Consider the following 23,849-nt stretch of genomic DNA (forward strand, 5'->3'; position numbering starts at 1 on the left):
ATTATTGCAAACTTTATGCAGATATATAGAAAATTGTACCATGTTGACGAATCGTGTTGTAAACGGAAGTGCCGGAAGAAGAGGTGCGACTAACTGCGCATGTCCAAGAAGTGAAAGTAGACGAGTCTAATGGAAATGTAGATAAGGGGATATTTTGCATACTATTACCATCTTGAAAACTACTTCATTCGTTACATATTTTGAATTCTTCCCAATACATTGAATTCTTGAAGGTCATTGGATAAACATTTTTTGAAATATAAATTGTAGCATTAAAGATGTATTGACATATACGTTTATCGTGCTGTCTCATCTACAATATTGGAATCGTCCATATTTGTTTCCCTGTCAGCGGTAAATAAATGGAAGAGACTTTACACACTTCAGAAGTCCCAACGATCAATAATCGATTACTTTGACGTTAAGTTATAAAGTTTGTGACCGTTTAAAAAAAAATATGATCACTTAAACAGCTGCCGTGATTGTGTAAATCACAACCCCAAAGGATATAAAAGTTAGGGGGAAAACAGCAAAAAATGATCATAATGCGTTCAGTACAGTGATTTCTGAGTGACAATTATGCTGAGTCCGCTGACACGGGGATATGGTTCCTGGGATGGGGCTCATTATGACCCTTATAGTGACCATGCTACAGAGGTAGGATTTTTTTTTCTGGAAAAAAGAAGAAAGAAAGATATTTTATATTCATATAATATCAGCAGAATGAATAGATAGTAACAACATGGTATTGAATTCTAAAGAAATGTGACACATATGATATTAGATCTAAAATCATTGAAATCAGTTGAATTTGATACATTAGAATGTGATGTAAATAAGTGGAATAAGCTCATGGTATCCAGTAAAAAGGCAGATGTAACTGACCAGTCATAGATTTACTACTATAATTTAATTTATGATTTTAAATAACTTTACAGTTTTAATATTTCACTAGAAACAATGGAAATCAAAGCAAATCATTTTAGTATTTTTCTTTTTCTGTTGATTGGTATCTATAGTGAAAGCATTATACTTAATTGCTGTTAATGTAATTCAATTTAATTTATTATTGAGAAATTTTAGATATTAAATGACTATATATCAACTGAAGTGTATATGTATTGAAACAAATTCTGCATTAAATGCTAATATATTGAATAAAACCAGTGATATACTGCATATTATCGTACAAAATAATGTTAGAGCTTGATAGTCAACTGTATATAGAACACATAAAAAATTAATTGTCCTATGATGCATCATATTGTATATATATAGTCAATATCTTGTTTATAATATATATTTGTAAATCAGTTATAGACTGATTATTTGTTGAAAGGTGATTGGATTAAATTATTTTCATTTCAGATTGATTAATATAATTCATAATCATTCATATTTGACAAGAGTTTAAAACTTGTTACAGGAGAAGTTGCCGCAGATAAATGAACGAGAGATTCACAGGCATGGTGTGACTATTGGTCACATGTCGAGATGTTCTACCTCTCTTTCATTCAAAAGCAACATAGCACCTCCTGCTACACCCATCAGCCGCTCGGAGAAACTTCAGAGAGAGACCACCCACAACAGACTGCCAAGGGAGATTACTTCTGTTGATCAGACCAACAAATATGATCTCCCTAAAACTTACCTCACCAAAAAGGGGGCCCTGATGTTATTCACAGCCCCTAAAGAAGAACAAGAGCTTGATGAGGCCAATGGAAATCCAAAGAAAGTGAAAATGCACCGAGTTAAGAAGCTGTTGGATTCTACTTTACAGATGGGGTCTTTAGATCGACTAGCAATGTCTATCTTGCAATATGGAGATGAAGAGGTAAACAAAATTTTAAGTTAACTACCGGGGTATTGGTATACTTATTTAGGATGAGGATATCAATGATTTAGTATATAAATGTTTTAGTTGTATTTCAGTCCATCATCATAGTCAGTCTTGACACTATATACAAAAATCTTCTGTGAGCACTAGCCATTTGTACTGAGTACATGTAGAGCTTCAGATTGAATACTAGTCTTGTAATATATATATGAGAGGAGAAAATCTGTGGCTGGACTGGGAATCGAACCCGGGACCCCTGCATTACTATTTACTAGTCAGGTGCTCTAACTACTGGACTATCCAGAGCGATATCCATGGTCCATATAGCCCTATCTACTACAATCTAAAGAAAAAAGTTAGTTAAAAGCCCTAACTAAGCATTGATTATTTCGTTTCCTTTCATGTAGGATCAGCAGCGATCCGAACGTGTGGGTACACCCTTGATATGTTTGAGAGAGGTCATATGTTTATCATAGGTATCAAGGGTAGCTAGATGTATGGAGTGCCAGTGTGTTCAGGATACAAGTTCTCTCTATGTATTATCAATTCTTAGAATGGTTCATCAGCACGGGTCTGGTGATAAACTGATAATAGACTTCAGACAAATCTAATCCGCAAAATCTTGATGTTTTATAGGTCAATGAAATTCAAGTCAACATTAGATTTTGATTATGATTCAAAATTTTTGTGATTTTAACAATCTAAGGATAAGTATCTATGATGGTTAAGGAGCAAGGCTGGCAAACTTCTATGGAAATGTTATATTTGCAGGCCTGGATTTCTCGAAATGAACTTGCATCCAAACTTGAATTTAAGTCTGAGATTTTACTCAAATTTTGACTGCTAAAGTAAAAGAAAACTTCAACTTAAGTTTGAGATGTTTTCAAGAAGTCCAAGTCAGATCTCTAAGTTTTAATTTTATGGCCTCACTCTTTGAACTTAAATTGAATGGCTAATTCGAAGCACTGAAAATTTATGAATCGATCCAGAGCAATCTGAAAAGTTATCATATTTTTGACATTATCATCAGTAAGACTTCATTTGATGACTTGAGATGATGAACAATTATTAATTTTAGTCTGTTCCTTAGTTCAGTGCAGTAATTGCATGCATTGTCGGGTTCAATTGTGTTAAAAGATGTATTTTGTAAGATTTGTAGTGCGGATTGGTATTGAAGCACTTTTGAATGTTTTCATTGGAATCAATACTTTCGTCTCTGCATGCATATAAGCATTGATTCATCAGGGAAATGGTAATTAATCCCTTGAAGGAAACGGAATGATTTTCCTTGTGGGTGAAATTAGATTTTGTAATGTACATAACCAACAGTATCAATATTTGAGGGATTGATGACATGCTTGAAAAACCATTAGCACCTTTAAAAGTAAATAAAAATCGTAGGTAGCAAAAATGAGATGTTATTGAACGTTTTGAATGGGTTGTCAGGCAGCAGTAACTAAATAAAATCTCAAGTTTTATTATTTTTACAATGAACAATGATGAAAAGGCAAATATTATTGCATTGGTTATGTTTGTTAACTGGTCAATATGTTTGCTTAAACTTCTGAACATCAAGTGTATATTAATTTTGTATTTTTATAATTAGAGAATGTTAATTGGTGTTTTGCGATGAAGTAGATCATGCTATGTCTTCTGATTGCAGTAATAAACTTTGTATACATTTGATTGTTTCAACTGACTTTAATCCAAAAATATTATATAAATGGAATATGATGCTAAATGTATGATCATGATGATAATTGTAAATGTATTGTATTATCCCACACATAATACACATTGAAGTCATCAAATTTCAATTTTTATTAATGGATTCTTTGGTTATACGTCCATAAGAAATTTAATTTTAATCCAGCTAGTACAACAAAACACACAATTATTTGTATAATATTTCAATGCAGGGAAATCATTCTGAAGACATTGCATCCCAATGAAACAGAAAAATCTTAGCAATCCATGAAAATCACCTCTCCTCCAGTTGAATTTAAGTAACATGTAGCATGTATATTATGTGTAGTAGTCCTCATATGTATATAATAAAACCATAATTATGTAACTGATTGATGTAGATTAACAAACTGATAATAGGCAGAAATACATTTTATTTTTGTTGCTTTTTAATTTCATGATTATAGTGTTAAAAATTTTGCAATGAAAAGATCTTTGTTTGAATTACATGCAGTAACTTGACAATCCAATTGTAAAAGTTACAAATACATAGAAATGCATAAGATTGATTTCCATTAATGGTGTCTATATTATGTTGCAGGAATATGATAAAGAAAATACAAGCATCTCGGATGAGAAACACAAATTGTTCATGAAAATCTTACGCAAAGCTGAAAACCAAAGAGAGCTTGATACGAGATCCCAGCCTGGCAGCGATCTCCACTCCTATCTCAGGGATCTCAAATTCAGAGCTAGGTAAGCTGATATATATATGTTAATCCAGTGTAAAGGCTTGATCAGGTACTAGACGATCTTGTTCTAATTAATTAAGTTTGTATTTCAAGCCCAAATATACCCTTTGCACTAATGGTACATAGGCTAGTGGTCTATACAGCTATTTATATCTGTTACACTTATTGTTTAATTTAGTTAATTTCAGCAAAATTCAAACTTGTAAATATTAAATTTTGCAGTTGCATGACAAAAGTAAGCCCACCACCACCCCTACCCCACCCACCCACCCATTTAATAATTTGAAGAAATAAACACCATTGTTTAAAGACCATCCGATGGTTTGCTCTTATGACTCCTTAGCGTTCAACTTTACAACCAATTTCAGCTGAACTGAAATATGTTAACTTAATTGTTAAAATGAATTTCTTATGTGTATTAAAGATATAGTCCGATCCTCTCAAAATATCAACTTTTCTGAGTGTCATGCTGCTTATTTCATCAACATTGAACCACAAGTTACTTCAAGATAGATAGATAGGTTTGTAAGAATGATATACTGGATAGGAGTTTTTCCTTGTATGGGAACTTACATTTGTAGAAGGAGTGCAAGTTATGTGCATGTTGATACTGCTCTTACCCTGATAACAAAAGATGGATGCTATAAACATAATTTAGATCTATCCTGTGGACAATGTATCTAAAATCTGTTCAGTTAGAGTATATGGTGCAGATGAAATTCCCTTTTCCACTAGAAAATGTTATTTTCTTCAAAAATGTATAAGTACATGTGATAGAATGCAGAGGAATCTTTCCTGGTGAAGTGTTTATGAAAATGAATAGTACGGGGGTCCAAAATTCCTTAAGCCAGAAGTTTGGGATTACTGATTCTGGGTTCTAACTTTAATTGTATAGGCAATCAAAAACCACAAGGCTGAGAGACTTGGCTTTAAGTGAATGATAAATATGAAAACATTAATTCAAGATTAAAGTGAATATGGTTTTAGATAATTTCATTTTGCATTTGTGTTTATGTTCAGAAATGAATGTCACAAAGTTAGAATTTTAACTTCACAATGACGATAATTGTTTATGGTGTAAAACAAGTTTGAAATTGACAACTTTAGATTCATTCAGTGCACATTGACATATCTTATTCACACTTAACTCATTATTAAGACTTAATTGATCATGTGGAAAAAAAAAATTGAGCCCTTGAAGTAATTCGACTTATTTTTAAACCATTTACTAATATTAGAATATGCTTTGTATGGAAAACTGTATGCATAATTTTTTCCCCTTCCCCAAGACAATGAAGTCAGCATTAAGCTTAATGCGATCAAGATCACTCACATAATCAGGAGTAATCGGTGTTCAGAAATCATATATTGCCTTATGTGTCACTGCTAATCAATAATTGCCTTTAAATGGCCACTGATCTTTGCAAACTTTGTTATTTGTGGTCATAAATTTTATACCCTATGTAAAATGTTTAGTAATGTGGGCACTTATTTTTACAAGCAACAAAAGGCTTTCAATCCAGCAGTGAAATACTCTTGCTGAATTGAAATTCCCGAAGTACCCCATTCCAGATAGAGAATGAATTTCATGTACTTGTATATTTGAAAAACACTTTACAAGGCATTGATTTATTAGTTTTCAAACACATGATACTGAGTTTCCATGTTTTCACCAAACACTCATGACCATTTAAATCCATTGGGAAGCCATAAAAGGTTTTTTTTATTTTTCGTTTCATTTCCCTCTTCCAATTAATTCTGTGAAAAATGGTTTAGATCGACACAAAACTCAGTGGTATTAGAAAGGCACCCTTCAATGCCTGAGCATATCGTCTGCGCAAACAAAATACCTGTCACAGTAAAGAAAGCATATTGACTGAAGCCCAGTTTTGACTGATTTTGAATATCACGGATTGCCTTTAATGGATTAATATTGATCGATAAGTCTCATGTTTTCCCTGTCTTTAGGTAGTTGGGTAGATATCTTGCACATATTTGAAGACCTCATATCTTTAAGGTCTTTAAGATTAGAAAAGTAGAGATGTACTCAATGAACGTTTCTTTGAGAAGATAATTGTTGTAAGTTCGATTGTAATAATACATGTACACAGTGTATCACACACACAAACGAAGAGAAGAAAGTTTTAAAAGTTTCTGGACACTGATTTGAATTTGGTGTTTCTGAAACAAATATTAAAATGCATGATTTAATTATGTCAGAGAGAGAGAGAGAGAGAGAGAGAGATTGCTTTTCTAAGGGAAATAACTCTTGCTTTCAATATTTATTTCAGTTACAAAATTGTTTGAAATATGTTTGATAGGAAATATTGTATATTATGTTTATAATCAAGAAATTATGAGCATTCTTGTTTGTTTAATCAGATATTCTAGTGGCAATACTTCTTAAATAAATGCTATTTATTTGTATGGTAAGGTCTGTTTGTTTGCTGAGACTTAAAAGTGCAGAGCACTTACCACTGCAGTTACCTTGAAACCAACATTTAAACGTGACTCAAGAATGATTTAGTGGTATTTTGTTGAAAAAAATATTTTTAGTAACAGATTCCATTTATTGATGAACAAAATTCAATGATCCAGAATTCAAACAATAGCGTGCTCATTTACAGAAATGATAATCAAGATTTATAGGAGGAAAAAACCCTCAAAAAGAGAAATATACAAATTTCATTGTATAAACTTATTTGATTTCAATTGCCACATTACATGTAATATTATTTTCTGTAATTTTCAGGGATTAGGACATCTTGATCTATTAGTCAGCAAAAAACCAGTCCATCACTGGTACATTTAAATTACGAATTAAAGTCATCGCAAATAAAAATTGGTGTACAGTACTAAAACAACATTGATCAGAATTCTAAACATCATTACAAATAACTGAACCGACGAAAAATTGTAATTCCCATGATTTTAGAAGATCTGGCAAATGAAAATAATTAAGTTTATAAACAGTCATGGCTGATTGGTTAATTTTTTCTGCAGAGCGAGCATGAGTGGGGACACTAATATTCCGAGGAGTCGGGAGGCAATGGAACTGCGTGCAATACTTCAGGGTCTACAAGACGACCGCTGGCCCATTGTATACAACACCGAGTCGGGAACTTATGAGAACCGCAGTAATTTCGGGGACCAGTTTACAAGACCAGCATCTCAGCAGTCTCATAGACCTCAAACATCACCAGGGTATGTGTGTTATACCACATCTCAGCAGTCTCAGAACTCACACATCACCAGGGTATGTGTGTTATACCACATCTCAGCAGTCTCAGAACTCACACATCACCAGGATATGTGTGTTATATCACATCTCAGCAGTCTCAGAACTCACACATCACCAGGATATGTGTGTTATACCACATCTCAGCAGTCTCACATAACTCACACATCACCAGGATATGTGTGTTATACCACATCTCAGCAGTCTCAGAACTCACACATCACCAGGGTATGTGTGTTATACCACATCTCAGCAGTCTCATAGAACTCACACATCACCAGGATATGTGTGTTATATCACATCTCAGCAGTCTCACATAACTCAAACATCACTAGGGTATGTGTGCTATATCACATCTCAGCAGTCTCATAGAACTCACACATCACCAGGGTATGTGTGCTATATCACATCTCAGCAGTCTCATAGAACTCACACATCACCAGGATATGTGTGTTATATCACATCTCAGCAGTCTCACATAACTCAAACATCACTAGGGTATGTGTGCTATATCACATCTCAGCAGTCTCATAGAACTCACACATCACCAGGGTATGTGTGCTATATCACATCTCAGCAGTCTCATAGAACTCACACATCACCAGGCTATATATGCTTTAATGAAAGACGAAGATAACGAACAGTGGTCAATCTCATAACTCCTATAAGCAATACAAAATAGATAGTTGGGAAAACATGGACCCCTGGACACACCAGGGGTAGGATCAGGTGCCTAAGAGGAGTAAGCATCCCCTGTCGACCGGTCACACCCGCAGTGAGCCCTATATCCTGATCAGGTAAACGGAGTTATCCGTAGTCAAAATCGGTGTGCCAAGAACGGCCTAACAATCGGTATGAAACATGCCAGACAGCATTTGACCCAATGATAGGTTGTATTGACGAACTAGATCGTTATAATGACCATATAATTTGCGAAATGCTGACTTCAATCGAAACTGTTGAAACCCCTGTACCATCAACTTCTTTGTCAGTAGCTTGCCTCAATTTAAAAACTGACTATACGCAGAACAAGCTCTTGCGTATCGAATCATAGATGCATGGTTAAATGCCTTTTATCCTCAGAATGTGAGCTCGAAATCTCTTGAATTTAATGAATCTCATCTTTCTTCTGTCAACATGTAGTGTGACTACACCCCAAATTTACTTTCATGAAAGGTCATATTATTGATCGAAACAAAGGTTTCAAATGCAGTAATTGATCGAAACAAAGGTTTCAAATGCAGTAATTTTCAGAGTAGTAAACACTATGTTTTTTTTTAATCATTCATCATTTTCAAACACAATTTATGAAAACATGTTGTATAGCTGTGTATTAGAGTGTGTGATCTACCTGTAGTGAGAGAGCATGAGTTCAATTCCTGGGCACATATAATGATTTTGCTCTGAGATTTATTTGGGTAGTGATCAAGCACTAAGTTTAAGGTTGGGGCTAAGTCTGAAGGGGAGATTATACTATTTTGATTTTCAAAGATCTTTGACTGATTTTGTTTTAATTTACCAGAATATTTTTCTTATTTACCAGACTAATTTATTTTAATTCACCAGAATAAAGTCATCAATAACTACCTTATAACAACTTTTCAATAATGACTTTTAAAATACTATACACATACAATGCAACTTGTGGCTCATGGAGTCCTTGTTTATAATTTACAAAGTATTTATTAATAAGGCCAAAAAAAAAAAATATACTGTAAAGGGTAATAATTTCACGGGTTGTAATTTTCGTGTTTTTTTGTTTTTTTTTCATTTTAGACACATTTGCGGGTTCATAAATTCTTGGATTCAAATCACTTGTGTATTAAAGAAAGGTTATGAAAAATAATATTCAGTTTCTTTAATTTGCGGATTTGTCTAGACCGCGAATATAGCGAAAATTTCCACCGCAATTTAATTTTCCCCTTGTACAGCATGTGCTTTTCCTACTTCACTCCGAAAATAATTAGGTAGGTTAAAATTTGAGATTTTATTAAAACATTTTATTTTAAATCTTCATAAAAAGAAAAAAAAATTCAAATTCTGGATTTTGATTTTCTTTTATATTCATGTATATCATTAATAAATTATTTAGTGTAGTAGCAAATTGGTAGGTAGGAATGGGAAACTGGAAACACACATGTATTTTATTTTGGCCTAATACTGTCATGATGCTTTATTCTTTAAAATGTTTTAATACCTGATAATATCTGATACTACCCATGTCGACAACTTTAGAAGTCTTTTTTTCCCTCATTGTCATTGATAGATGACAATAAACCTTTGTGATTATACATGGTCATTGCACTTCTGTTAAACATGGCTTGTAGTTTTGTCTTCTTTTTTCAAAGAAAGAAAACCCTTTAAATTGAAAAGATAAGAGTCTTATATAGCATGCATAAAGAAATTACAGACTTTAAACTTTCGGAGATGAGTGAATGGTCTTCATGTACATATATATAGACTTAGTAGCTTGACATTTTTTCACTGACATTTTATTAATGTATGCTTGCACACCTATTTTATTGAGTTCTGAGTAACTGTTGTCTGGCAGACATTACAATAGAAAGATTATGATTGGGTCGTTGGCCCATAGTTCTCGCAGTTAGGGAGCTAGCTATTTCGTTTGGCAGACAACCATATCATATTGAATTCATCTTCGATGAGACACTTTTTAATATTCAATATCAGCTTGAAATTATTGGAATGTGATATTGAAAATAGGTATAAAATGGATTTAGTTTTCTTGTTTGTTTTTCATTTTGTCTGTGATATTAGTGATTTTACAGGGTTGGGTTTATTTGGTACAATATTTTTTTTGTCTACATGTATCTGATATTATTTTCAGTTTAATATAGTTCATGTATAGCCCACTATATTTGTATTTATTGATAAAATTTTGAATGCAGTGTAGTGCAAAGAATTCTTTTAATTCTTTCAGAACTACAATTTAAATATATGTATAATTATGAATTACATGATACATATAATTTATGCAAAAAGTGGTAGGAATAATAGTACATCTTACATTATTGTTAGATGCAGTTTTAAAATGCAATCTACACGTGTATGTTTTAGTGTGTGTTGAATTGATTTCTTCTGTAAGAGTTCGCACTAAAACCGTTTTATACACTACTTGACCAAAACAAATTCATAACTTGAATGTAGAGGTTGTCATTCTGTGATGAAGATTAAGCTTGTTCAAATATTACTTGAGATTGTGAGGAGGGGCACTATGGGGGATCAAAATGTTACACATTCAAGAATATTTTGTTTTAGAATTTGTACAATACATCAAGTTTATACAGTGTAATATATGCAAGCATCAGTTCCCATGTATTGTATTCATAAATTGAAGATTGTTCATAACATACATGTAACCCCTGGGGACTTTGTCATGTTTGCAGGGCCATGAAAACGATGTAAAAAGTGAACTCTTTAATTTTTTTCATAAGAATCACAAGGATATGACATATAAGATTTATATCTTCACGTTCGCTGTAGTGTATATTGAAGTGTGTTCATACCATAATCTCCCTGATTTTGGCAGGGCCATAAGAACTGTAAGGGTTATATATATACACACACACACACACACACAGATATATATATATATATATATATATATATATATAAAGCACTAAATAATCACAACTAGGTACTGAAAATTTTTGCCCCAGCCCGGGGTCGAACCAGCGACGTACGGCACCCACCGCCTAGCAAGATTGTCAAACCAGTGCGTAAGTCCACTCGGTCACAAGTCGTTGTGATAATTTAGTGCTTTATATATTAATTAATTGATTATCACATGTATCGATTAGATCCTAGGGGTAAACGTAAGGTTGGGTGTTATAATTGTTTGTTTGTACTTTATATATATAGAGAGAGAGAGAGAGAGAGAGAGAGAGAGAGAGAGAGAGAGAGAGAGAGGGACTTTTAAATATATTCTCAAGAATTGAAAGTGTGCATTGCATGTCAGGCTGACACACAAGCTTCCTCGTGTGCAGTGATTCAAATAATTATATATCTCTGGGGTTACTGAACCACAAAAGTAATTTAAAGTTGTAAGTGGATGTAGAAAACAATCTTAATCATGTTTGCAAAAACTTAGTAACTCCAGCTAACTCTGTCAAATTAATGTGAAAGTATACAGTGTAAGTATACAGTGTATCTTATAATTTTTGACCACCTGGATCAAGATGTGGAGTCTGCAGCCCCACAAATATAAGGAAGACTAAGTACTTAGTCCTAAGGAACAGGAGGGCCTCTGACTCCAGGGTGGGGCCTACGTTGCCATACATAGTGTTTATGTGTAAAACATTTAAATAAAATCTTCTTTAATGCTATTGATGCTAAACTGTAACTGAATGGATATTTAGAAGGAGCAGATATTCCTTCACCAAAATTGTAAATTTTATGATCGCAGGGGCATGGGTTTTGGTATCAACATGGGACCAAAACAGTAAAAATTATTAAATGTGTTAATTGACCAATTTTAATTTCCTGCTGATAACTATCCCTCCAATTCTCTAGGGGGCATTCATGATAAATTTTGGGACTTCTACATCCCTAGGGCCTTAGGTATGGGGGACAAAACTTGTCAAAAATCGACCATTTCTCTACAACCCCACATCTGTAAATTACTAATAAGAATTAGATATTCAAAATGTTTTGAATATTGAATTCACACAAGTAGTACTAGAATTCACACAAGTAGTACTAATTGAGATAAACACAACACTAACTAAATCTCAATCAGTTTTACTAGCATCATCAGGAGTTCTTATAGGTATATATATTACACAGAAATTACGTTAGCATCATCAGGAGTTCTTATAGGTATATATATATTACACAGAAATTACGTTAGCATCATCAGGAGTTCTTATATACGGATGTATATTTAATTTCCGTGATAAAATTTAGAAATTTATTTCAAAATTAAGGATTATCTCCCTCACGCATAGCTCTTATACTTAGACGAATTTGACTCCACTTTTTGGCACACTGTTTTCCCCTATAATAGCTCTTAAAACTTTGTTATTTCGGATTTCAAACATTTCGGTTGAGCATCACTGAAGAGACATTATTTGTCGAAATGCGCATCTGGTGCATCAAAATTGGTACCGTATAAGTTTTACATGTATATATATATATATATTACACAGAAATTACGTTAGCATCGCTTGGTTGCAAATAGAAATAATAATTGGAAAAGTATGTTCAAAGATTCATGGATTCCATTTTCTTTATTCATTGGGAAATAACGGGGATTATTTTTTTCAAGGCTATTTATGAAAAAGGGAAGATAACAAACAGTAATCAATCTCATGAATCTTTTATAGAATACAAAATCAAGAGTAGGGTAAACACGTACCCCTCATCCTAAGCATGCACCTTTTAATTAAAAATTTTTAAAAGACATTTTCCTGTTGATGGAATGTTGATTGTTCTCGTTTCTATCTGTAGATCTGGAACTGCCACTCCTCGTTCGATTCTGTCCGCCAGTAAGCTAAGAGCTTCACTCAAGTCCTATAATACCTACATGGGTCGGCCTGCCACAGGTAACTCGCTCTTCAGAGAGGACATTTGTGCAAAACGTAGCTTAAGAAATTATCTTAAATGTGTTTTAAATTTCGGTACGTGAATGTTCATTTGAATCAAAATATAAAACTTGTAGAATATCACATTGTCCGGCAGCAAATATTACTTAGAAAGATCAAAGGCAACACATATTACCGTATGCGTATTGGTGTCAAAAAATAAAATCTATGGTAAACTGACCATGCTAGGCTTTAAAATTAAGTAGATTTTCGTCCTGTCTTTAAGTAGTATATTATGTGAGAAGAAAGACTTGCAGTTCATTTCATTTAAGTAACAGAGTACAGAAAGATGGAAATGTTAAATACATGTACTACTCGTAACGGTTTTTTGTAATATTTGTTTCTTGACACCAATACGATAAAGCATTTTATGAAGAGAAATAGGATAACACGTACATGCAATAGCATTTGTATGGTGTATATTTAAAAGCAGAATTGTATAGCATGTATTGTTGCCTGACCGGTGTTGTGGAAAAAGTGGAGATATTTTTTATTGTACATTTGTACATTTGTTTACATATGAACGTTATTTTTTTTTTTTTGACTGCTTATGAATTGAAATGTTTGCAATCTGTAGATTAAATAGCCAAGTAGAATGATAAAGTGATGTTACATACAGAAGGAATATCAGAGAAAAGGTTACATTATATTGCAAGACTGTGGTTTTTCCTTGGGGTTTTTATACACCACATGCTCGTAATAGAAGACTGCGGTTTTTCCTTGGGGTTTTTATACACCACATGCTCGTAATAGAAGACTGCGGATTTTCCTTGGGGTTTTTATACACCACATGCTCGTAATACAAGACTGTGGTTTTTCCTTGGGGTTTTTATACACCACATGCTCGTAATACAAGACTGTGGTTTTTCCTTGGGGTTTTTATACACCACATGCTCGTAATAGAAGACGGTGGTTTTTCCTTGGGGTTTTTATACACCACATGCTCGTAATAGAAGACGGTGGTTTTTCCTTGGGGTTTTTATACACCACATGCTCGTAATAGAAGACGGTGGTTTTTCCTTGGGGTTTTTATACACCACACGCTCGTAATAGAAGACGGTGGTTTTTCCTTGGGGTTTTTATACACCACACGCTCGTAATAGAAGACGGTGGTTTTTCCTTGGGGTTTTTATACACCACACGCTCGTAATAGAAGACTGTGGTTTTTCCTTGGGGTTTTTATACACCACACGCTCGTAATAGAAGACTGTGGTTTTTCCTTGGGGTTTTTATACACCACACGCTCGTAATAGAAGACTGTGGTTTTTCCTTGGGGTTTTTATACACCACACGCTCGTAATAGAAGACGGTGGTTTTTCCTTGGGGTTTTTATACACCACACGCTCGTAATAGAAGACGGTGGTTTTTCCTTGGGGTTTTTATACACCACACGCTCGTAATAGAAGACGGTGGTTTTTCCTTGGGGTTTTTATACACCACATGCTCGTAATAGAAGACGGTGGTTTTTCCTTGGGGTTTTTATACACCACATGCTCGTAAGACTGTGGTTTTTCCTTGGGGTTTTTATACACTACATGCTCGTAATAGAAGACGGTGGTTTTTCCTTGGGGTTTTTATATACCACATGCTCGTAAGACTGTGGTTTTTCCTTGGGGTTTTTATACACCACATGCTCGTAAGACTGTGGTTTTTCCTTGGGGTTTTTATACACCACATGCTCGTAATAGAAGACTGTGGTTTTTCCTTGGGGTTTTTATACACCACATGCTCGTAATACAAGACTGTGGTTTTTCCTTGGGGTTTTTATACACCACATGCTCGTAATAGAAGACTGTGGTTTTTCCTTGGGGTTTTTATACACCACATGCTCGTAATAGAAGACTGTGGTTTTTCCTTGGGGTTTTTATACACCACATGCTCGTAATAGAAGACTGTGGTTTTTCCTTGGGGTTTTTATACACCACATGCTCGTAATAGAAGACGGTGGTTTTTCCTTGGGGTTTTTATACACCACATGCTCGTAATAGAAGACGGTGGTTTTTCCTTGGGGTTTTTATACACCACATGCTCGTAATACAAGACTGTGTATTATAGACATTTCTAGTACTAGTCAATGCATGACCTGCATAGCTTATAGTAAGAAAGTGCTGTTTTACCCCTATATGCTTAGATGCTTTAGTCGTTTACATGTATTATTGCTTTTGGTGGTTGTTTCAATGCTTTTGCCAATTTATGTCTTTTTGCAACAGATGAAACCGCGAGAGAAATAAGATCGTCTTTACCAACAGTCGGCATGCGCCATTCATCTGCCCCTTCTATAGGGTCCAGGCCTTTAGATATCATGTCCCCTGGGAAAGGAAGACGTCGAACCCAATCTTCAGTTACCGGAGGAAGTATTGCGGAAGAAGAAGGGGGATTTCTTCCCCTTTATTACGATCCTTTGTCAGGTATGGAAGGATCCTCAATTGTGTACACAGATTCCACGGATCTTGGACAGCACATGTACACATTTGATCTGGCATCAGGTGAAAGTTCGCTCTTTGATGTGGGAAGTCACGGTGATGGGATTAAACCTCTGGGTGAAGGAAGTGTGGATATGGTGGAAGAACCTGAAAAGGAATCTGATGTAGAAATGTCAAATGTAGTGGGGCAAGGTAGCACTGAAGTGGCTAGTGAACCTCAAAGTAGTTCTAACCATATACAGGTGGTGGTGGAAGACCATGACACTAACACATGTGATTACTCCACACAGTATGATTTTGAAGTAGATTGTGTAAAAGGTGGTGGTGATGGGGTTCCCAGTAGTACAATTGGTGGTGGTCTGTCTACCAATAGTCTTGTTGATATTAGTAGCGCAATTAGTTCCCAACATGATCCTCTTAGCGAAACCGAAAAACTCGATGTTGAGACAAGCACAACTATCAGTGAAGATCTGATAGAACCCCCAGGTGTCAATAAAGTTGATATAAAAACTATTGCAGGGGTAATTCCCGAGGAAGAGAGTGTTGAATTGGGTTTTGATGGTGAAGGTGTGCACATCCCACAGGGTATTGATGAGGTGGATGAGGGTGAACTTGATTGGGAGGAAAAGGGCGAAGAGGCAGCTTGCACTGAAGTGGATTTGGCACGATATGGCATTATAGGTGAAGAAGACAATGGGGAAGGTGACGATGTAGAGGAAAGCACCGATGAAATCAGAGTTTCACCAAAACCTGATTCTGCACAGGGAAAATCTCCTGCACCCTCGCCTGCACAACCCACAAAAACTCATGATCCAACATCACCCCCTAAACAGGAGCCAGATTCCTCTCAAATAAAAGCATCCTTATCACGTCCCGGATCTAGGGCATCTTCAAAATCGACATCTCCCCAAATTCCCAGGACCCCATCTCCTTCCAAGCAATTGTCTTCAATTTCACAAAGCAATAAAAAATCCCCATCCCCTGTTCAAAAAACAGTGTCCCCATCTCAAAAACCTGATCCTGATAAGTCTTCATCAGTTGAAGTTATAAAACCTTGTCCCTCACCTGAAATTCGAGGTAAAAATACCCCACCTTCTGTTACCATCACAAAAAAGCAATCTCAGATTCAAAACAATCTTCTCTCTTTCGATGCTAAAAAAGATACCGTCACCTCACCTAGTCATACTGTAGGCAGTCTGTCCCAGGTTTCGACCGAGAAAAGTCAATCAAATCAAGAACACACAGACATCAAGTCTGTAAAGTCTGAAGAAGTTCTTCCAAGTGTACCTTTCTCTAGTTCTGATCAGAAAGAACAGGGTGCACCAGATGCACAGCAATCACAAATTATGGACGGGGGAGCACCTGCACAAACAAGCGTCACATCTGCTATAGAGAAGGAGGAAAAATCAAAGCAAGGTTGGTGTTCGCATTTTCTACTTCACGTCTCTTCTAATTAAAAAAGAAGATGTACATGTATATATATTTCATAAGTTTTAAGTATCTTTTTTGTTGTTATTGAAATAATCCATTTTCTGAAAAAAAGATATACTATTTATATTCTGTTTTGCATTAAAACATTAAAAGAGAGAAATATTTTTTTCCACACAGGGTTATATATCATACTTTCATGCTTTGATAGGGTATAGTATATTTTGAATATCACACACCTTGTTGGTGTACTTACATTATTTGTACAACAACCAAAAGTTACGGTACCATTGTATATGCATGTTGCACGGTACACTGTATATAAATGTCACATATAATCATGTTAATTTATAAACGAAATAATTTCTTGATACTCACCTCCATTTAAAGTTGACGTTAAAAATGATGGACAAAGGGACGAAACCCTTGTTTACATGTTATATTAGCATGACTTCGTTGCAGCGTGTTGGATCTGTTGTGAAGCATGTAGTGGTCGTCATTCTTAAATACAATCAGTATGATGCTGAAGCATGGTTGTGAATTTAAGAGAACTTAGAAAAATATAGTTTCGATGTGAAATCCTTGAGCAAATCTCATTACATGACGTTGTTAATGCTTACTTTATCAATTAGGTTTTTTATGTTGTTGTTTTTTTTTTACTATATGTGCATTGTATGAAGGGGTTTTCTGTTAGAATTACACGAAGGTGATGGTGAATGCTGCTTTTTTTTAAAAATCATTTCATGTTTGAATTATTTCACTCGTTATATCATGAATTCAGCTAAATTGAATTTAAAGACCGAGTTTATCAATCATTTATGATATCAATAAGAAATGTGTGAAATGACAAATACTTTTACATTTGCAAACAGAGGATGAAAACGAGGAATCCCACGAGTCATCTGTTACCTCAGCTGAAGGTACGTGAGCTATGTTAATGGCAGAAATATAAAATGATATATGAATTATTCAAAATTTCAAAAAAGTGCTCACACTTTGTATGTTACATGAAAGATGGAGTTATTGCACTCCCTGTTTATCGTAATTTAAACAATATTTATTCAAATAATTTGATAAGATTAGGCAGCAGGCTTTATATATAAGCCCCCCCCCCCTCTCTCTCTCTCTGTGTATAGGGGGGTACATAAGACATGGTGTCCTTCAACATTCGTATCAGATTTCTAAGTTCACTATGCCGAGTGCATGATTTAATTTGTACAATGCAATTAATATGCATTGTGTATAATGAACTTGAAATTCAAATTTACGTGTTGTTAATTAGAATCTGACAGATAATTATGTACTTCTCAAACACTGTATGAATTACACTGGGTAATAAAGAACACAATGGTGTGAATGTTTTTACTGCTTTTGATATCGGAGCCATTGTGGTTTGAACACTTGCGGCATGAATGGGGAGGTGTAGTGGGGCAGAACTATGTGGTGATTTGTCATGTCTGCACATAAAAGATCATGCCCTTATCTGACTCTTTAATATTATTTGATGTTTATTTTATTCTTTAATTTCTGTCTGCATTACACACGGAGAGTGGATTGATCGTTTTGTGTTTGTTTTTCGACTTTAAGATATGTAATTTCACTTAATGGTGTACACAGATATAGCTAATTCAATAGATTTAATCCATACAAAGTTGGAAATGTTTACATATGTGCTAGGCATTCTGATGCATTTATTTTGAAAATAATAGGAAAGCATGGGAACTATGAAGTGGTCTCCACGCTGATTTTACAAAGAGATTTTGCCATGAGGTGGCATTGTGTTATACGGTTAAAAGTCTTATTTCTAGTTCGTTTGCAGTCAGACCTTTCTCAGTAGTTTGATTAAGGACGTTTGAGTCCGGCTTCATTTTTTGGTATTCTAGATTCCGTAGTGTTAGCCTAATTTAAGAATACTTTGGGCCCATACATATCTAGATGGAAAAAGCACTATCCGAAATGGTAATGTGTCTCAAAGACTTGCACTGATCTATAATGTACCCACACATTTTGTTTTTGTGGTGGTACACGTGAAAGTTTGCAATTATGGGGATGGATGCATTTACATTTTATATGCTTTTTGTTAAAGATAAAAGCAAGAAGAAACAACTCCAATCGTAAGTATATTTCAATCATGATGTCTTGTATCATTTTTATAACATATGTCAGAACTGTTATTTAAAGTGAAGTATAAAACTATTGCGTAAGAATGCAATATAGAGATTATGTTGATAAAGATGTTGTAGCTTGAAAGCGTCCTATAGGTCATACCTGGTGTTAGTCATTGTTAAAATACATTAACCAATTCACATGAATTGTTTCACTCAAAATATGTTTCATTTCAGCAATGATGAGCAAAAGGAATATAGCGAAATCGGTAAGTAGTACATCAGATATGATTGTAATTTTCTATTGATCACCGTTCGTTATCTTCACCGTTCATACAGTATACTAGCAACAAGCAAACGAGCTACTTTCATCATTGATGTGCATTAACATATTTTATGGAAAGCATTGTTAGTATTTGTCATTTTGCCGTAAACCTTAAAATCATGAAATTGGTACACGTTACCGATATTGCCACAAACACTTTGAAATACTTTATGCAAGTGTAAGATTAGAGGGAGGTTCAAACTAAAATTCTTTGTTTTTCACCCGAATTCACGCTGTATTTATATATATATATATATATATATATATATATATATATATATATATATATATGTTTATATGGGAAACATATAACATCAGCTATGTGCTTTGAAACGTACAGAAAACCTTTGTATGATACAGAAAACCTTTATGATTACACAATTTTCTACATTATTGAATTATGTAGAGAGCACCAGCAAAACAGAGCCAGAAGCCCCAACCAGGCTGATCGATCAGATGCCAGTTATACCTGACTATTTGAAACCAAAACCACAGAAAACGGTAGGTGTAAAATTGGGAGAATTTTATTGGAGTAAAAGGTCGTGAATATTAACATATTTTTCTATTTATTTTATTTGTTGTTTTATTTATTCATGTATTTATTCATTTGCCGTATTCACTTGCTTTATGATAGTAAGACCTGACACATTTTAAGTTGACTAATCATTGGAGACATTGACATTTATTGATGAATAAACATGAAAACAACGATGCGTCTTTACTGTAAACATGAAATGTGTGCATACATCTAATTTGAAAACTAATTAATTGTGCAGCCAAAGACGAAGGAGAAGAAGACCAAAAAGCAGCAGCCACCAAGATCAAAGAAAGATGTTACGAAAGCAATGTCAGTAGCATCTATACAACCGGAAGCGGAAGTGACAGGAAAAGAAAAGGTAAAGGATTAGATACACTGTTTTAATCAAACATTTTTTTTTCAAATAAGGAACAATGAGTTACAAAACCAATGATAGTTTGAGGTGTAATAAGCGGTATCGCTGATTTGATTGTTTTGATACCCCGATAATATACATGAAGAAGAAACTTAGAAATTTATTCCTAATACATGTATTTATATTTTCAAATTTTAAACTCTAAGGTAAATCAAAAGGTCGGTACATGTTATTGAAAGATGAAAATGTACATCATACACTAAAACAGCATACTGTTATATGTTTTATAAAGAAGACATTGGTGAAAGTAAATAGAGAAATTTAAAACACAGGAACATGTAATCGTAACCTGTAAATCATCCAGGCGTATTACAAACATACTTATATGTAGAAATAATGTCATGTTAGGTTACTTTCTCTCCAATTTTCATATTTTTGAGTTTTCTCTCTTTTCATTATTTTTGACATTTTCAGTTGTAGTACTGCATTTATTTACTATGTTTAAGCTTTATTGAACAATTTCAATTTGTTTCTGTCTAGTCCGCACCAAAAGTTTGGGAACATGAAAAAGTCGACATCCCCCCTGAAAAAGAGGAACTAGTTATTCCTGACCACATGAAGGAAGCTTTCAGCAGGGACACAGAGCAGTCCAAGACTGCATTGGAGGAACAGATGAAGCAAAGTAATATCCCCAAATCAGTAACTCCAAAATACAATATTATAGTGTCCATCACAATTTTAGATAAATAGATTTTACCTCCAATCCTCTAAATGATTGGTAATTGTGTTAAACAAGCACTATGTGAGTACAGTTTGTTATCAATTTTCTATCATCTAATTGTAAACTAAGGAAATACATTTTGAATTCTAGAATTCTATTACTAACAATGTCTCTAACATTTTGTTTAGAATATAACATTGATAGGATGTCAAGAAACTCTAGCAATGGTAAGATCGAGTTTGGGATATAAATGTTGGTAGTGGGATTGTAAACACAATAAAATCGAGTTTGAGATATAAATGTTGGTAGTGGGAACAATGGTAATACCTGTGTCACATTACACTGCGATTAGGTATCCGACTAGGTAGCGGGTTCTGAGTGGCCTGAGAATGCCAAAATCTGAAAAGTGTCCGGCCGGGGACCATGCGGTGAGAACACGCCATTCAGGGCCCGTATACCCCACCGGCAGCTTTTAGCGCGGAGTTAAATCCTGGCGATGTCAACCCCATCGTAAGATAACGCTCACGTGCTTCAGCGATTTGTAGACGTAGGAACGGCAGTCTCAGATGCCTCGGAGGATTGGCCATGTCGATGTTGATTGCAACAGCGTCGATGATGATGTTGGAGATGATGACGATGACGATAGGTATTTATACACCAGTTTGCAATTGCCTTAATTGCACTTAACACGCATGAAAAGGCAAAGGTCACCGAACGATACCCGGATGTTCTCAGAACGGACATCGTCCGGGCTTCATCCGATACCCCTCAGGTGTCCGAGCGGTGACCGCACGGGGGTACCTAGTCCGTACGATGTCCGTATGGGTACCGGACGTATCCCTCCTGGTTACCTACCGATAACCTTACGGATATCGGGCGGCCACCAACACCATCATTCCATACGCTCCCCGCCCGGTAAACATACGGCTGCCTTCCTTGTCCCGCCCGAGGTGCGGGCGGTATATGAGGAGAGCTAATCACCCGGCAGACTTGGAAATGTGTCCCTACGGTGTTAGATCTTGACAGGTCCCCCACCGATACCTATACCTCGCCCGGTACCCGCTAGTAATGTGACACAGGCATAAGATTGAGTCTGATAATTGTGTGGTACAGGGAGTGAGTATATACTGTGAAACTACATATATCATGTAAGACTGTTTTAATATAGCGGGATAATTTAAAGGACAATTAAAATGAAATGTTTAAAGTTTTTATTGTTTTACCCTTGTATTCTAGATTATCTACCCTCATTTTACTATTAAGAATATATACACTAAAAGTACCATTGCGTAATTATTCCTGTATCATTAATCTAATATCAATTTTCCCTTACCTTGAGGAAAATACAGTAAATACCATGGGGCGTTTTTTATTCATTGGTGGGGTAGATGCATGAAACTATTGAAATGTAGTTCTATGTTGTAGACACAGCACATTTAGAACAGCACAAATTGAAAATACATATTGTTACATGTACACAACACATTTCCGATGCAACTGTACATTCTTTATATAAATGCATACTCATGATTCTCTTTACAATAATTACGTACAAGTATAGTAGCATCAAATGTGATAATTGCATCAAAAAGGCTTCAATTGAAATGAAAAGAACAAACGTATAAGTTTACATTATAGTGGAACATCGTGTTTTTAGTAGAATGCACCAGTTGTACTAGAATCAAATTAAGTTGACTTGATTCGTTCTGCTTCTCTTTATAACTTTTGTATTACACATTTTTCTGGCGAGAGTAGAGAAAATCGCATTAACAGGTCGTTTAAAGCTAATTGCATGCAATATGCATAATGACCATCTACACATCAGAATGGGCACTACACATTTGATATCTTTAACTTCCGACTTGTTATTTAGAGATGAAGTATAAGGTACAATAGTTTTGTTCTGGGTCTGTTCACTGACGAAAAATGATAAGAAAATCTTAATCAAAATTTGATAACATTTTTAAATTATTATTTGCTATCTTTTATCGTTATTTTTATCCCCTATTTTTGATATTTCAGAATTTTATTCTAAAGAAAAAATCTTTAAAATCCACGAAAAAATTGTAATGAAATTTGATTTTCTTTACCATTTTGTATAGCAGGGCTACTTTTAACACAAAAAAACATGTTGAATTCACAAACACGATGCACACGCTTTCCTCATATTGATGACGATTTTGTTTCATTAGTAAGGTATGCAAAAAGGTAATATCAATTATTATATATTTTTAAGTGTTAGATTTCAAAATAAATGTATCTGTTCATTTGATCCCTTACTACCCATCCAAGGAAATTGTCCGTGATTTCTTTTTGAAGTTTAGAATTTAGGCTAAGGCTATTAAGTGTGAATGATTCAGACCTTTAAAATCCAATATGAAACTGCACATGTAAAACTTTAAGTGCGAATAGGTTCGATATAGATATATTTAGCTCATCAGAACGAACACCGAGTCCCATTTGTAGGTCACCTGAGTCACACATTTTAACTACTGCTATTCGTGCCCGTCCATTCATCATGTGTCGTCTATCGTAACTTTGAACAATTTTGACATCTTCTCAGATACAACCTCGCATTGGATCAAATGCTGTCTGACGTGTTTCATACCGATTGTTAAGTCGTTCTTGGCACACTGATTTTGACTGCGGATAACTCCGTTTACCTGATCAGGATATGGGGCTCACGGCGGGTGTGACCGGTCAACAGGGGATGCTTACTCCTCCTAGGCACCTGATCCCACCTCTGGTGTGTCCAGGGGTCCGTGTTTGCCCAACTATCTATTTTGTATTGCTTGTAGGAGTTATGAGATTGATCACTGTTCGTTATCTTCACCTTGCATT

The 23,849-nt window shown here is 34.9% G+C and overlaps 1 protein-coding gene across 13 annotated transcripts in view; it reads left to right on the forward strand.

The window, feature by feature from the left end:
* The first annotated feature begins 337 nt into the window (after nucleotides 1-337).
* The window catches only part of LOC125674515 (trichohyalin-like), a 33,567-nt gene continuing 10,055 nt past the window's right edge, over nucleotides 338-23,849 (forward strand). For 5 of the 13 annotated variants that reach the window (XM_048911663.2, XM_048911664.2, XM_048911666.2 and 2 more), the window contains exons 1-13: nucleotides 338-657; nucleotides 1,427-1,834; nucleotides 4,125-4,279; nucleotides 7,279-7,479; nucleotides 12,980-13,074; nucleotides 15,324-16,952; nucleotides 17,837-17,884; nucleotides 19,051-19,078; nucleotides 19,307-19,338; nucleotides 19,801-19,895; nucleotides 20,171-20,290; nucleotides 20,828-20,969; nucleotides 21,197-21,235. In XM_048911663.2, the coding sequence (XP_048767620.2) occupies nucleotides 580-657; nucleotides 1,427-1,834; nucleotides 4,125-4,279; nucleotides 7,279-7,479; nucleotides 12,980-13,074; nucleotides 15,324-16,952; nucleotides 17,837-17,884; nucleotides 19,051-19,078; nucleotides 19,307-19,338; nucleotides 19,801-19,895; nucleotides 20,171-20,290; nucleotides 20,828-20,969; nucleotides 21,197-21,235 (3,070 nt within the window). In that variant the 5' untranslated portion in view covers nucleotides 338-579. The remainder of the gene's footprint in view (nucleotides 658-1,426; nucleotides 1,835-4,124; nucleotides 4,280-7,278; nucleotides 7,480-12,979; nucleotides 13,075-15,323; nucleotides 16,953-17,836; nucleotides 17,885-19,050; nucleotides 19,079-19,306; nucleotides 19,339-19,800; nucleotides 19,896-20,170; nucleotides 20,291-20,827; nucleotides 20,970-21,196; nucleotides 21,236-23,849) is intronic. The other 8 variants (XM_048911665.2, XM_056159866.1, XM_056159867.1 and 5 more) reach the window with 5 other exon arrangements.

This window comes from Ostrea edulis, chromosome 3 (genome assembly GCF_947568905.1).
Source record: "Ostrea edulis chromosome 3, xbOstEdul1.1, whole genome shotgun sequence".
NCBI classification, from domain to species: domain Eukaryota; kingdom Metazoa; phylum Mollusca; class Bivalvia; order Ostreida; family Ostreidae; genus Ostrea; species Ostrea edulis.